Source organism: Ovis aries, chromosome 2 (genome assembly GCF_016772045.2).
Source record: "Ovis aries strain OAR_USU_Benz2616 breed Rambouillet chromosome 2, ARS-UI_Ramb_v3.0, whole genome shotgun sequence".
NCBI lineage: Eukaryota > Metazoa > Chordata > Mammalia > Artiodactyla > Bovidae > Ovis > Ovis aries.
This window is the reverse complement of record NC_056055.1, coordinates 230,800-245,630: the sequence shown is the minus strand read 5'-3', so window position 1 is coordinate 245,630 and position 14,831 is coordinate 230,800. Positions and strand designations below refer to the sequence as shown.

At 49.6% G+C, this 14,831-nt stretch overlaps 1 protein-coding gene across 5 annotated transcripts in view; it reads left to right on the top strand.

Annotated features, from left to right (window-relative positions):
- Positions 1-56: 56 nt before the first annotated feature.
- The window catches only part of SH3YL1 (SH3 and SYLF domain containing 1), a 62,748-nt gene continuing 47,973 nt past the window's right edge, over positions 57-14,831 (top strand). For 2 of the 5 annotated variants that reach the window (XM_027964017.2, XM_042242748.1), the window contains exon 1: positions 500-548. In XM_027964017.2, the coding sequence (XP_027819818.1) occupies position 548 (1 nt within the window). In that variant the 5' untranslated portion in view covers positions 500-547. Of the gene's footprint in view, positions 156-499; positions 13,890-14,831 lie in introns of those variants that run through there. The other 3 variants (XM_027964018.3, XM_042242747.2, XM_042242749.2) reach the window with 2 other exon arrangements.

Sequence of the window (14,831 nt, the reverse complement as noted above, 5' to 3'; positions counted from 1 at the left end):
GGGGAGGGCGCCGGGGCAGAGCGGGGCTCGCGCCGCCGGGGGCCGCCGGGGCCGGAGAGGGCGTAGCCCCGGGCCGCAGGGGTTCGCGGAGCCGCAGGGCGAAGCCAGCGCGGCGGGGCCTGCCCGGCGCCCTCGGGTCCTCGCGGGGCGCTCAGGTGAGCGCGTGACGGCCGCCCTCGGGGGCGGGGCCACGCGCGCCGCCGGAGACCCGGGGCCCCGCCCCCGCCCGGTGGGGCCGCCGCGCTCGGCCCGCGCCGGCCGCACGGCCGTGGGCTGCGCGCTCGCCGACCGCCGGCTGCCTCCGGGCCCGAGGCCGGGCGCGCCCGCTAACTGCGAGTCCGCGCCGAGCGGGGCTCCCGCGGCGGGAGCGTGTGGACCCGCCCCTCACCTGGCCCAGGTGTGCGCCGCCCGCCGCGGCCTCACCTGCGCAGGTGTGCGCCGCCCCCAGCCGCCCCCGCCCGGGGGCGGAGCCGCGGCGGCGCCCGCCCTCTCCCCGGGCGCGGTGCGCAGCGCCGGGGCGCCGGAGCGGGCCAGGCTCGGGGTCGCGAGTGAGTAGGGGCGTCGGCGCGGGCCTCTCCTGGCCTCGGGGCTGCCTCCGGGCCTCAGGGTCTCGCTGGGGAGGGTCATCTTCGGGGGAAAAGGGAGAAGCCGCGTCTCTGGGGTTGTTTGCCGTTGCGCGTCTTTTAAGGCTGTCATCCCACACGAGCTGTCAGAAGTTAAAAGGACTCTCCACAAACGTGGTTGTGATGCGAACTCAGGCCCCGTCGATGCGATAGACAGACAAGCTTTTCTTGTTTCCAGTTTTTCGGTTATCATTCATTTTATACGATGTTAAATAGTTAAAGCTGGAAGCCAGGTATTAGTTGCTGTCCTTTGGTTTCCTGTGTGTAAGTGCAGGTCATTCGGGACCTCTGTAAGAGCCGTCTGGGCTGCGTCGGCCTCTGACTCGGGCAGGAGTCCGGGTGCTGCCCTTGCTCCGCGACCTCCTGAGGCATAGCTGCCAGGCCCTCCAGGCTCAGCCGCGCTTTGCGGGTATCGCTTAGGGGAGACTGCAGCCCGGCTCTGAGAGCCCTGGACCCTGTATCTCTTTGCTGTGGTAGTTTTTCCTTGTTTAAAGAAGCAGGAAACTGCTCCGAGTTGCTAGATGACCAGACGGTAATGAGATGGAGCCTGCTAGGTGGAAATGTGTCGTTTCCACTCCCTCTCAATTGGAGTGTCGCCACTGCTGCTGAGGCTGAGTTGGAGAGAATGACACAGACAGGGGACCCCTGCCCACAGACAGTAGGAAGCTGATGGCCCCAGAATGTTCTACCAAAAGGGCGAGGTTTCTAGGTTTTATTTTATACACAGAACATGCAGTGTTCTGCGTTTCTGTCCTCGTGAGACTTTTACTGGGATGTGAGAGATGCCTGAGCTAATAATGGGTTTGTCAGACACTGCACACACCCTCCTCGGAGAAACAAGTCTCCAGTGGTTCTGTTTAGTTCTTTGCGGGGCCTGCTGTTGAAATACCTGTGCGGTGACCAGCTGCAGGAAGGAAGTTGTTACTTCCAGCCTGTTTATCATGCTTAAACTAAGGAGAATTGGTTACCTGGTTTACAAATGTTCTATTTAAACAAAGTTTCTATAAACTTAGTTAATACTGCTCCTCATTGTTTGAAAGATTAAAAAAATTGTTTAAAAGAAATTGTTGCTCATCAAGAGTGATTTGATGCTTTTATTGCATTTAGGAAATTTTCTCAGGGAGTTTCTCTCTGTTTAGAAATTAGGAAGTGGTGTTTGGAAAGGAGACTGCTGACAAGTCAAGGGGATGCTGCTGCCAGGTCGCTAAGTGGCCGGTGGGCACAGCTACGTACAAGTAGTTGTGGTAAGACGCTGTCCTGTGCAGCTGAAGACCTTAGCACACTGAATTTTATTTTCTTTGGGAGGAATCAATTTTTCACAGTCAGTGATCAGACTAGAGTGGCATATAGTCTTACTCTAAGCCAGGATCACTCTTCAGCTTGAGAAACGGTAAAGAGTAAAAGTCAAGGGTCTCCTTACGCTGGAAGTTATGGGTCTCGTCACTCTTCTGTCCCCTATCCAAAGCCTGAAGTCAGGGGAACAGAAAAGAGGCAAAGGCCGCGATAATGTTTGGGGTTCAAATGATCCGTGTGGTTTGAAGTTTGGACTAGAAGGTTAATGACCTGACCAGAGGGGCCCATTTTGATTTCTAGAACTGACAGACTTTGTCTCCTTAAGACAAAGGAAGCAGTTAAGCCTGGATCACAGAAAGATTGGTTTAAGAAACAATGGCCACAGTTATCAGGCAGTGGTATCCATGATGATGGTATACTAATAAAGCTAAAGACAATATTTCAAAGGTTTTTGAAAGATCACATATAAAGTTTCTTTTAGCTAAGACTTATAGCCAAACTAAAAATTTGTAGAAAATTTCCTATAGATAGCCTTCTCGTAATTGAGACTCTGTTGAGGAAAATAATATATTGGATGCTTGTCATCAACAGAAGGAAAGTTTGGAAGCCCTTGAAGTCTTACAGTGTTGAGGTGCTGGGAGGGGCCGTTCCCCTCCTGCGTTCGTTCCAGACCTCTGAAGGGTCAGACAGGAAACTAGTCAGTCTTATCTCCTAGGTGGCAACTTTCTCTAAGTAGATTCTAATGTCCTGGTTGCCCCCAGTGCCCCCAGCCCTGAGTTTAATACCCTCTGATCAGTACGGAAATTATTTCTACATCTTAAGGTCATTTCAAGGTCTTGAGGTTTCAAAAGTAAAAATTTTCTCCTCAGTATTAACAAAAAAAGTCCTCTCAATTAAAAAAAAAAGACGACTTAGTACGGGAATTTTTGATTATTCTAGTTACTTTTCATTTTATTTCGTTCTTAGCTGCACAGGGCTTTGCTGCAGGGTGTGGGCTGCTCACTGTGGCGGCTCCTGTTGCAAAGCACTGGCTCTAGGCATGTGGGCTCAGCAGTTGTGGTTCAGTTGCCCGACAGCCTGTGGGATCTTCCAGGACCAGGGATCGAACCAGTGTCCCTTGCATTGCAAGGCAGATTCTTAACCAGTGGACCACCAGGGAAGCCCTCTTTCAGCTACTCTAGAGGAAATTCTGCCTCTGTGTTCTTGGCTTGAGGTTTGGCACCCATCCTCCTCTTAGGAGGAAACTCAAATATTTATGTATAAGTTGCTTTGCCTTGGAATTCAAGAGACTGAAAACTTTTATGAATGTTCAGATGCAGACCATGACTTAATAGTGACCTGTATCTTCATAACTCAGCAACATGATGATACCAACCTTCTGATGAGACCGTTCCCCTCTGCCTCATGGTCAGCAGAGGAAGAGCCGCAGCGTGATACCGAGGACTGGTACTGAGGCCTGTCTCCAAATCATTGTTACTTGTTGGCTCTGACAGAGAAATTCGATATACACAACCATGATTGGGCAATATGCTTTTATTAGAGATTCAGTAGGATCTGTGCTATTCAAACGCATTAGCCAGGCTCTCCTGGAGTTCAGCTGAACACGAAGCTGTCCTCACCATGGCCAGCCTTGTGACACCCGTTCTCAGTGACCAGGGCTGTGTCTGGCACTCCGGCTCAGTGGTCTGCAGGCATCCCAGCTGGATCTGAATTCCCCAGCCCAGTAGCTTCCCTTCCCATGTTTAGAAAAGAGGCTCTGACCTTCCCTAAACAGGATGTTTGCAATAGCAACTCTCAACATGGAATTTTCTTGTTTAACTGGTTTAACTCTGCTTGGTTGATAGAGTTCAAAGTAGAAGGTCTTTTGGGGGTAGGATTTATGATCATTTACTAAACTTTAGTTGCACGTTCCAGAAAATCTGATCCAAACTGGCTTTAGCAGAAGAGGATTTTACTGGCCCATGTGCCTGAAGAGGGGGCTTCCCAGGTGGTGCTCGTGGTAAAGAATCCGCCTCCAGTGCAGGGCTGGTTGTGGCTTCCGCTGTGGCCCCGCCCTGGCTGAAGGAGAGCCAGCAGAGCCCGGCTTCCCTCTCTAACTCTAGTCAGGAGCTCCTCTAGTCAGGAGCTTCTCTGCACAGCTCTGCTCTCAGGCTCTCCCCAGTGGTGAAAAAATCTTGCAACAAGTCCAAACACAAGTACCTGCAAGAGAGTTCTGACAGCTCCCACACAAACCCGGCCAGACGCTGGTGTGGATCAGCTCTGGTTACAAAGCTCTGCTGTGGCACAGGGAGGACACTTGTTCTGATTCAGCAAATGGGTCACCTGTCCTGCTCTGGATGCTGTTTTAGGGGGAACAGACAAATTGCTGGTCCCCCTCAAAAGACATAGATATTTAGCAGCCAAAGGAACCAATTTCCACTGCAGTTTATTAATGCAAGGCAGTGAGAGAGATTGAGCCTCTGTGTGCTTTATAAAAGCACTCCTGACCTGTGAGGACTGCGGCTGAGAGTGCGGGACCGGTGTGTGGATGAGTCTCAAACCACACACTCAGGTGCCAGAAACGCAAGCCTTTCATCCTGAGCCCCACGTTCAGTCACTTTTCAGAGTGGGTGCCATCTCTGCCCAGTCAGGTTTGCTTTTGGTCTTCAGTTCAGTTCAGCTCAGTCGCTCAGTCATGTCTAACTCTTTGCGACCCCATGAATCGCAGCACACCAGGCCTCCCTGTCCATCACCAACTCCTGGAGTTCACTCAAGATTCACGTCCATCAAGTTGGTGATGCCACCCAGCCATCTCATCCTCTGTTGTCCCCTTCTCCTCCTGCCCCCAATCCCTCCCAGCATCAGAGCCTTTTCCAGTGAGTCAACTCTTCGCATGAGGTGGCCAAAGTACTGGAGTTTCAGCTTCAGCATCAGTCCCTCCAATGAACACCCAGGACTGATCTCCTTTAGGATGGACTGGTTGGATCTCCTTGCAGTCCAAGGGACTCTCAAGAGTCTTCTCCAACACCACAGTTCAAAAGCATCAATTCTTCGGTGCTCAGCCTTCTTCACAGTCCAACTCTCACATCCATACATGACCACTGGAAAACCATAGCCTTGACTAGATGGACTTTTGTTGGCAAAGTAATATCTCTGCTTTTCAATATGCTATCTAGTTTGGTCATAACTTTTCTTCCAAAGAGTAAGCGTTTTTTAATTTCATGGCTGCAGTCACCATCTGCAGTGATTTTCGAGCCCCCAAAAATAAAGTCTGCCACTGTTTCCACTGTTTCCCCATCTATTTCCCATGGAGTGATGAGACTGGATGCCGTGATCTTCGTTTTCTGAATGTTGAGCTTTAAGCCAACTTTTTCACTCTCCACTTTCACTTTCATCAAGAGGCATTTTAGTTCCTCTGCTTTCTGCCATAAGGGTGGTGTCATCTGCATATCTGAGGTTATTGATATTTCTCCTAGCAATCTTGATTCCAGCTTGTGCTTTCAGTCCAGCGCTTCTCATGATGTACTCTGCATGTAAGTTAAATAAGCAGAGTGACAATATACAGCCTTGACGTACTCCTTTCCCTTTTTGGAACCAGTCTATTGTTCCATGTCCAGTTCTGACTGCAGATCCTGACCTGCATACAGGTCTCTCTTTGGTCTTCAGTTATCATTAATTCTGAAGATGGTCCCTGTTGCATTCACAAGGTCTGACACTCCAGCTCTCAGATGGAACAACATGGAGTTCCCTGCCACGGGCACAGCTGGCTCTCCTGTGCCTTCTGGGCAGCAGTGGTTTTAGTGGGGTGCACACCATTTACACTGGAGTCACACACAGATCTCAGCTTTGGTTTGGTTTGGTTTTGTCTCCCTTTCCTGTGACAACTTTGAAAGGACTATTTTAGGGCACTACACCACTTATACCTTACTACCCCCTTATCCTCTGCTCTTTTAAGGTCTGGAAAATGTTACAAGAGTCTGAGAGGTAGGGCACCTTAGCTCTTATTCAGCACATATTCTTCTAAACCTATAGGATTTTCCAAGTAAATTAATCTTTCCTAGTCCACACAGAGATATGACCTTTAATTCGAAAAAATCACAAATACTTTATTCATTTAACAAATATTTACTGGGCACTCACTGTGTACACTTATGATGTGTGTTGGAGAAACTACACTGGACAGTATAGTCAATGTGCTTGCCCTGTGGCACTTACACTGTGGAGGGAGGGATTAGGGCAGGAGGATTAGACAGACAGGGCAGGGATGTAGTCCATGTTGTTGCCATTCAGTCACCAAGGGGTGTCTGACTCTTTGCGACCCCATAGGCTGCAGCACACCAGGCTCTGCCGCCCTTCACTATCTCCCGGAGTTTGCTCAAACTCATGTCCATTGAGTCGGTGATGCCATCCAACCATCTCATTCTCTGTCGTCCCTTTCTCCTCCTGCCTTCAGTCTTTCCCAGGATCAGGGTCTTTTCCAGTGAGTCAGCTCTTCACATCAGGTGGCCAAAATATTGAAGCTTCAGCTTCAGCATCAGTCCTTCCAGTAAATATTCAGGGTTGATTTCCTTTAGGATTGACTGTTTTGATCTTGCAGTCCAAGAGTCTTCTCCAGCATCACAGTTTGAAAGCATCAATTATTTGGCACTCAGCCTTCTTTATGGTCCAGCTCTCACAGCTGTACATGACTACGGGGAAAACCATAGCTTTGACTATATGGACCTTTGTTGGCTATATGATGTCTCTGCTATTTAATACACTATAGGTTTGTTATAACATTTCTTCACTAGTGGATCAGACGGTAAAGAATTTGCCTGTATTACAAGAGACCCAGGTTTGATCTCTTGATGGGGGAGATTTGCTAGAGAAGGAAATGGCTACCCACTTCAGTATTCTGCCTGGAAAATTCTACAGACATGGGATCCTGGCAGGCTACTATGTCCCTAGGAACACAAAGAACCAGACACCACTGAGCAACTAACCCTTTCACTTTAACTTTTCTTCCAAGGAGCAAATGTCTTTTAATTTCACCGTCCACAGTGATTTTGGAGCCCAAGAAAATACAGTCTGGCATTGTTTCATTTTTTTCTCCATCTATTTGCCATGAATTGATGGGACCAGATGCCATGAACTTAGTTTTTTGAAAGTTGAGTTTTAACCAGCTTTTTCACTTTCCTCTTTCACACTCATCGAGAGGCTCTTTAGTTCTTCACTTTCTGCCATTAAACCATCATCTGCATATCTGGAATTGTTGATATTCCTCCCAGCAGTCTTGATTCCAGCTTGTGAGTAACCCATCCTGGCATTTCGCATATGTGCTCTGCATGTATATTAGATAAGCAGGGCGACGATGTACAGCCTTGATGTCCTTCTTTCCCAGTTTGGACCCAGTCCGTTGTTACATTTCTGGCTTTAACTGTTGCTTCTTGACCTGCATACAGGCTTCTCAGGAGACAGGGAAGGTGGACTGGTATTCCCATCTCTTTAAGAATTTTCCTCAGTGTGTTGTGACCCCACAGTCAAGGACTGTGTCAGCGTAGTCAGTGGAGAAGTAGTTTTATTTTTGAATTTCCCTTTCTTTTTCTATGATCCAACGGATGTTGGCAATTTGATCTCTGGTGTCTCTGCCTTTTCTAAATCCAAAGTACATATCTGGAAGTTCTCTGTTCATGTACCGCTGAAGCCAGCTTGAAAGATTTTGAGGATAATCTTGCTAGCATGTGAGATGAGTGCAGTTATAGCGTAATTTGAACATTCTTTGGCAGTGCCTTTCTTTGGGATTGGAAAATGATGTTTTCCAGTCCTGAGGCCACTGCTGAGTTTTCCAAATTTGCTGGCATATTGAGTGTAGGACTTTACCAGCATCATCTTTTAGGATTTGAAATAGATCAGCTGGAATTCCATCACCTCCAATACCTTTGTTTGTAGTGATGCTTCCTAAGTCCCACTTGACTTCGCCCTCCAGGATGTTTGGCTCTAGGTCAGTGACCACACCATCATGGTTATCCGCATTAAGACCTTTATGTACACTTCTTTGTGTGTTCTTGCTATCTCTTCTTAATATCTTCTGCTTCTGTTAGGTCCTTGCCATTTCTGTCCTTTATTGTGCCCGTCTTTGCATAAAATCCCCAATGTTCCCTTTTGCATAAAATCCCCAATTTTCTTGAAGAGATCTCTAGATCTTTCCCATTCTACTGGTTTCCTCTGTTTCTTTGCATTGTGCACTTAAGAAGGCTTTCTTATCTCTCCTTGCTATTCTCTGGAACTCTGCATTCAGTTGGGTATATCTTTCCCTTTCTCCTTTGCCTTTCACTTCTGTTCTTTTCTCAGCTGTCTATAAGGCCTCCTCAGACAACTATTTTGCCTTCTTGGATTTTTTTTTTTAACTTGGGGATGGTTTTGGTCACCAGCCCCTGCACAGGTCTCACTCGCACATGTCCAGCTCTCGCATCCATGCATGACCGCTGGAAAAATCACTGCCTTGACTACATGGACTTTTGTTGGCAAAGTGATGTCTCTGCTTTTTAATATGCTGGCTAGGTTGGTCAGAGCTTTTCTTCTAGTGAGCAAGTATCTTTTAATTTCATGGCTGAAGTCAGCATCTGCAGTGATTTTGGAGCCTAAAAAGATAAAGTCTGACACTATTTCCATTGTTTCCCCATCTATATACCATGAAGTGATGGGACTGGATGCCATGATCTTAGTCTTTTCAATGTTGAGTTTTAAGCCAGCTTTTTCACTCTCCTTTTTCATCAAGAGGCTGTTCCTCTTCACTTTCTGCCATAAGGGTGGTGTCATCTGCATATCTGAGGTTATTGATATTTCTCCCGGCAATCTTGATTCCAGATTGTGCTTCATCCATTCCAGCATTTGTCATGATGTACTCTGCATATAAGTTAAATAAGCAGGGAGACAGTATACAGCCTTGATGTACTACTTTCTTGATTTGGAACCAGGCTGTTGTTCCATGTCCAGTTCTAACTGTTGCTTCTTGACCTGCATACAGATTTCTCAGGAGGCAGGTAAGGTAGACTGGTATTCCTGTCTCGTAAAGAATTTTCCACAGTTTGTTGTGATGCACACATTCAAAGGCTTTGGTGTAACCAATAAAGCAGGAGTAGATACCTTTCTGTAACTCTTGCTTTTTCAGTGAGCCCCTGGATGTTGGCAATTTGATTTCTGGTTCCTCTGCCTTTTCTAAACCAGCTTGAACATCTGGAAGTTCGCGGTTCATGTACTGTTGAAGCCTGGCTTGGAGAATTTTGAGCATTACTTTACTAGCGTGTGAGATGAGTGCAATTGTGCAGTAGTTTGAGCACTCTTTGGCACCGCCTTTCTTTGGGATTGGAATGAAAACTGACATTTCCCAGTCCTGTGGCCACTGCTGCATTTTCCAAATTTGCTGGCATATTGAGTGCAGCACTTTACCAGCATCACCTTTTAGGGTTTGAAATAGCTCCACTGGAATTCCATCACCTCGACTAGCTTTGTTCATAGTAAAGCTTCCTAGGAACCACCTGACTTCATGCTCCAGGATGTCTGGCTCTAGGTGAGTGAGCGCATCATTGTAGTTCTTGGGTCGTGAAGATCTTTTCTGCACACTTCTCCCGTGTACTCTTGCCACCTCTTCTTGTATCTTCTGCTTCTGTTAGGTCCATCCCATTTCTGTCCTTTATTGTGCCCATCTTTGCATGAATTGCTCCCTTGGCATCTCTGATTTTCTTGAAGAGATCTCTAGTCTTTCCTGCTCTATCATTTTCCTCTATCCCTTTGCATTGATCACCAAGGAAGACTTTCTTATCTCTCCTTGCTATTCCTACTGTCTTCAATCTGAGCCTGCATTTTGCAGTAAGGAGCTGATGATCTGAGCCACAGCCAGCTCCAGGTTTTGTTTTTGCTGACTGTATAGAGCTTCTTCATCTTCAGCTGCAAAGAACATGATCCATCTAATTTCAATATTGACCATCTGGTGATGTCCGTGTGCAGTCATCTCTTGTGTTGTTGGAAGAGGGTGTTTGCTATGACCAGTGTGCTCTCTTTGCAAAACTCAGCCTTTGCCCTGCTTCATTTCGTACTCTGAGGCCAAACTTTCCTGTTACTCCAGGTGTCTCTTGACTTCCTACTTTTACATTCCAGTTCCCTGTGATGAAGAAAGTGTTAGTCACTCAGTCATGTCCAACTCTGTGACCCCAGGGACTGTAGCCCTCCAGGCTCCTCTGTCCATGGGATTCTCCAGGCAAGAATACTGGAGTGGGTAACCATTCCCTTCTCCAGGGGATCTTCCCAAGGCAGAGATCAAACCTGGGTCTCCAGCATTGCAAGCAGATTCTCTATCATCTGAGCCACGAGGGAAACTGATTATGACGAAAAGGATATATATATATATATATATATATATATATATATATATATATATATATTGGTGTTAGTCCTAGAAGGTCTTATAGTCCTTCATGGAGCCATTCAGTGTCATCTTTCGCTTTAGTGGTTGGAGTATAGACTTGAATCACTGTGATGTTTAATGGTTTGTCTTGGAAACGAACCAAGGTCATTCTGTTGTTTTTGAGACTGTATCCAAGTACTGCATTTTGGACTCTTCTGTTGACTGTGGGGGTCACTCCATTTTTCCTAATGGATTCTTGCCCACGGTGGTAGATGCGGTGATCTTCTGAAGTCAGTTTGCCCGTTCGTCCACTGTAGTTCACTGATTCCCACAGTGTCACTGTCCATGCTTCCCGTCTCCTGCTTGACCATGTCCAGTTTACCTTGATTTACCTCGATTCGTTGGGCCTGGACCTAACACTCCAGGTCCCTTTGCAGTATTGTTCTTTACTGCCCTGGACTTTACTTTCACCACCAGAGACATCCACAGCTGAGTGATGTTTCTGTTTTAACCCAGCCTGTTCCTTCTTTACGGAGCTGTTTCTGCATTCTTCCCTAGTAGTGTATTGTACACTTACTGACCTGGGGGCTCATCTTCTGGTGTCATATCTTTCTGCCTTTTCATGGTGTTCGTGGGGTTTTCGAGGCAAGAATCCTGAAGTGTTTTGCCATCCCCTTCTCCCACGGACCACGTTTTGTCAGGCCCTGACTAGCAGGGACATGCCCTTCGGCCACTCCCCGTAGCTGGACAGCATGCTGGCACCCTGGCTGTCCCACAGCTGCTCCTTACTGAGCCTGTACGCATTTACTGGCCGCCCAGTGTCGATCCGCTTGCCACCTAGGGGCCTTGGCAGCAGCCCCGCTGGAGTGCCCGGAAAGGGGTCTGGGGAGGCGGGAGCTGAGGCTGGAGCACACCCGGGGCGCGTGGTTCCTCAGCCTCATCGCTGCCACTGGCCGCCCTGGGGCTGATCCGCCGCCCGCATGACCCGCAGCCCGCCAGGCTCTGCGCCCTGTCTGTCCTCTCCTCTGGCTCCTCGGCCTTATTATTCAGTCCCAGCAAGCCCAGCCACCCCGCAGATGCCCCACACAGATATAGGTCATGGTGCAGGCTAAATGTGATGGAGGAACTTTGAGGGATGTATCAGTGGACTGCTATTATTTGAGATATTACTTAGAGCATTTCCTCGGAGAAATGAACAGGAGTTCAAGATTGGAACCAGAAACCCCAGAGGAGGCTGCTGAACGGACACCACAGGACTGATACTCCCTGGGCCAGACTGGACGCGGGAGGAGGGAGAGATGCAGTCAGATTCTAAGCTGGAGGCTTGTGTTTGGTGCTGTGTACTGGGGGATGGCAAGGCACGAGAGAAACGTGGGCGTCCCAGCTGGCCTGGGGTTTGAGAGTGAGCTCCTGCTGGATGGAGCCCACCTGGAAAGGAAACTTGGGGAGCAGGCTGGAGAGGAGTCGGGTGTCACTGTAACGTCTAAATGTGATTTATTTGAGATGCTGACTTGATTTCAATATTCAATTAGTAATTGATACCCTGAATCTGGCATTTCGGGAAAGGATTACCAGATATAAATGGTGTTTAAAGTCACAGGCCTAGGATTGAGTGTGAATAGAAAAGGATGGTGCCTTGGGGAGGCTGAGAGGACCGTAGCCTCCACCTCTTGGCACATTCCTGGAGGCTGTTGACCGAAAGAGATGCACAGTGTGAGAGCTGAGAGTTCAGTTTATTCGGCACAAAACGAGGAACGTAACCCAGCAGACTGGCGCGGAGGTACTGCTGAGGAGCTGCTCTGGAGAGATGGGGTGGGGAGGCCAATACTTCTGTTTTGCTGAAGGGGGTACCTGCAGCCAAGCCCACATTTTGGCAGGAAGTTGCTGCTCGTCACAAGGAAGGGGTGTCTCCATTCATGATTTTAGTGCTCTTCTAGATATGAGAAAAGGCAAGAAATTGGGCTCTTAAAATCTTCTCCTGAAAATATCCAACTATCTGAAGGCCTGTTCCACCAGTTTTTCCAGAGCAGAGAGGGCTTTGTTCCTGGTCTTCAGCCTGAACTCCCTTCAGGGCGTGTGCACCTGCGGTGGCCTAATCGTAGAGTCAGATGACAAGTGACTGTTGAGCTGGCAAGGTAGGCGGAGTCAGCGTTAGCAGCCTTGGCGCTGCTGGCCCCCGGGCCTCACCCTGCAGGAGTGGGGTGGGGCTGTTCTTCACCCCTCAGCTCACCCGTGTTTTGTGTGGTCCAAGTGGTGAGGCTCTGCTTAGCTGCCCCAGGAAGGGATGGCCCGGAGCAGGGCCGGTGGGTGGGAGGGCTTTGTGCCAAATCTCAGGCCTGGTCTAAGATTTCAGTTCCTCAAAGGGCTGTCTGTGTGCAATGATTTCAAGTGGAAACAGAGTTTAAAGTTGATCTTGAAGAATGAAGGGTATTTTCAGAGGTCAGAGGTCAGAGGTTGCCATTTTTTCCTGTAGGGCCAGCCAGCCAGTAGATCAGGCTTTGGCAGCCAAGAGGCAGAACTGTGTTGACACACAAGAGAGAAAGCCACCTTCCACATGATTTTATTGGTGACTGGATTGTGGTGATAACTGAGCACTTCTGTAATCCGCGTACTGACGCGTGGACGGTGATTCTCGTTGCGGGAGAACACTTTCGACTTGAGCTCACTGTTTAGTGCCCTTTATCACCACAGGTCACGAGTGTTCAGCTGTCAGTGCTGATCTATGATGAGATTTTACCTGTTTCATCTTTGAAAGTGTGTTCTCCCCCGAAACATTCTTCTTTTGATTCATTTTTTTGCAACCAACTACATCCGAGAAGGCAATGGCACCCCACTCAGTACTCTCGTCTGGAAAATCCCATGGTCTGAGGAGCCTGGTGGGCTGCGGTCCATGGGGTTGCTAAGGGTCGGACACAACTGAGCGACTTCACTTTCACTTTTCACTTTTGTGCATTGGAGAAGGAAATGGCAGCCCACTCCAGTGTTCTTGCCTGGAGAATGCCAGGGAGGGGAGCCTGGTGGGCTGCCGTCTATGGGGTCGCACAGAGTCGGACACGACGGAGGCGACTGAGCAGCAGCCCCAGCAGCAGCACTCTCACATTCAGGCCATAGGAGAACAGGCGGCGGCTGGATTTGCCGAGTCCTCGGTGCTCTTGGCTCCGCACACGGCCTTCAGCGTGTGCTCTGGGAGGACCAGCAGAGCTCATTTAGAGGGGCGATGCCAAGCTTCCTCAGGAAGGGTCAGGCGGGGTCAGCAAGTGGTGAGAGGTCATCTGGCAGAGCCTCCTGAGCCACAGGCCCAAGAAAGGCCCTCGGAGAACTCCGCACAGCCCCCTCCACTCAGAAACTGGAGCCCCCACGGGCGCTGAGGGTCCTGCCCCCGCCTCACCCAGATCCCACGCCTGCCAGTACCCCTGGGCACATCTCCCAGAGGGGCCCAGCCCGGTGGAGCACGGCGCTCTGCGGTCTGCATGAGCCTCGCCTCCTCCAAGAAGGACTGCGTCCTTGCACGTGTCCCCCTTCAGAGCGAATGGTTCCCATAGTCAAGGTCCCCGGTATACCTGCTGCCAGCCTCCACCTGCTGCCGGACTCGCCTGCTGCACCTGCTCCAGGTGAGCGGGAGGTTGCAGCCACAGGAGCTGGCGTGACTCAGGGATCGGGGGAGCACAGGGAGGCCCTCTGACGTGAGGCTGTTTCCAGGTGCCGCCGAGATCATCTTTTCATCCATTTTAACATTTAATGAAAAGGCAAAACCCACACCTTTGCTTTCTTGAGGAAGGACTTGGAGATAGTCTCTTAGAAAAGCTATAGAATCAGAGAGGAAGGCATCTAACGCGCGCATGTTGTATTTACCTCCCCAAACCAGCCGAGTGATTAGAATGTGTATAAGACAAGTCAAGTCTAGTTCTGAGTTAGAAAATTAAAATTGCAGACACTTTTCCGTATTCTGTACCAGATGCCACGGAGAGATGACGAGTTTCAGCCGCAGCGAGCCCAAAATCTCGATTTCTTGCCATGATAAGAGTTATTTCCCCCTCATGCCCCAGGTCATGGGCAGCTCGCCGCAGCCAGTGAAGGAGAGGGTGGGGAAACACGCTGCCCCGCCGTCTGAGCAGCCGCTCCGGAGGACGGCGCTGCGCTGAGAGCACGCGCGTGGGTGGGAACTCCTGCCCAGCCGCGCGACTCACCCGGCAGCCGGCCGCGTGCCGCTGATGGGAGCAAGGCTGCGTAAGAGAACAGAGGCCCGCCGCGTCGGGCGCAGTGTGCAGGCTGGGGTGCTCTCGTCAGTTTTCCCCTCGTGTCCCGTGCGCCCTGCTGACTCCTGCGGGCTCAGCTCCTCCTTCCCTCGTCCTGATCACGGCAAGTGGGGCTGGCTTCCATCACGTCTTCACTCTGGCTGCGGTTTTCAGAGTCTGTTCACGGGGTCAGCACTGTGTTGGAAACTTCGGAATGCCCCAGCATATGCACTTTTTCTTGATCACTGCGGAATATCAAAAGCAGTTGTGTGTCTTCAGCCTGCTACTGGTGGCACTGGTGGCCAAGAACCCGCCTGC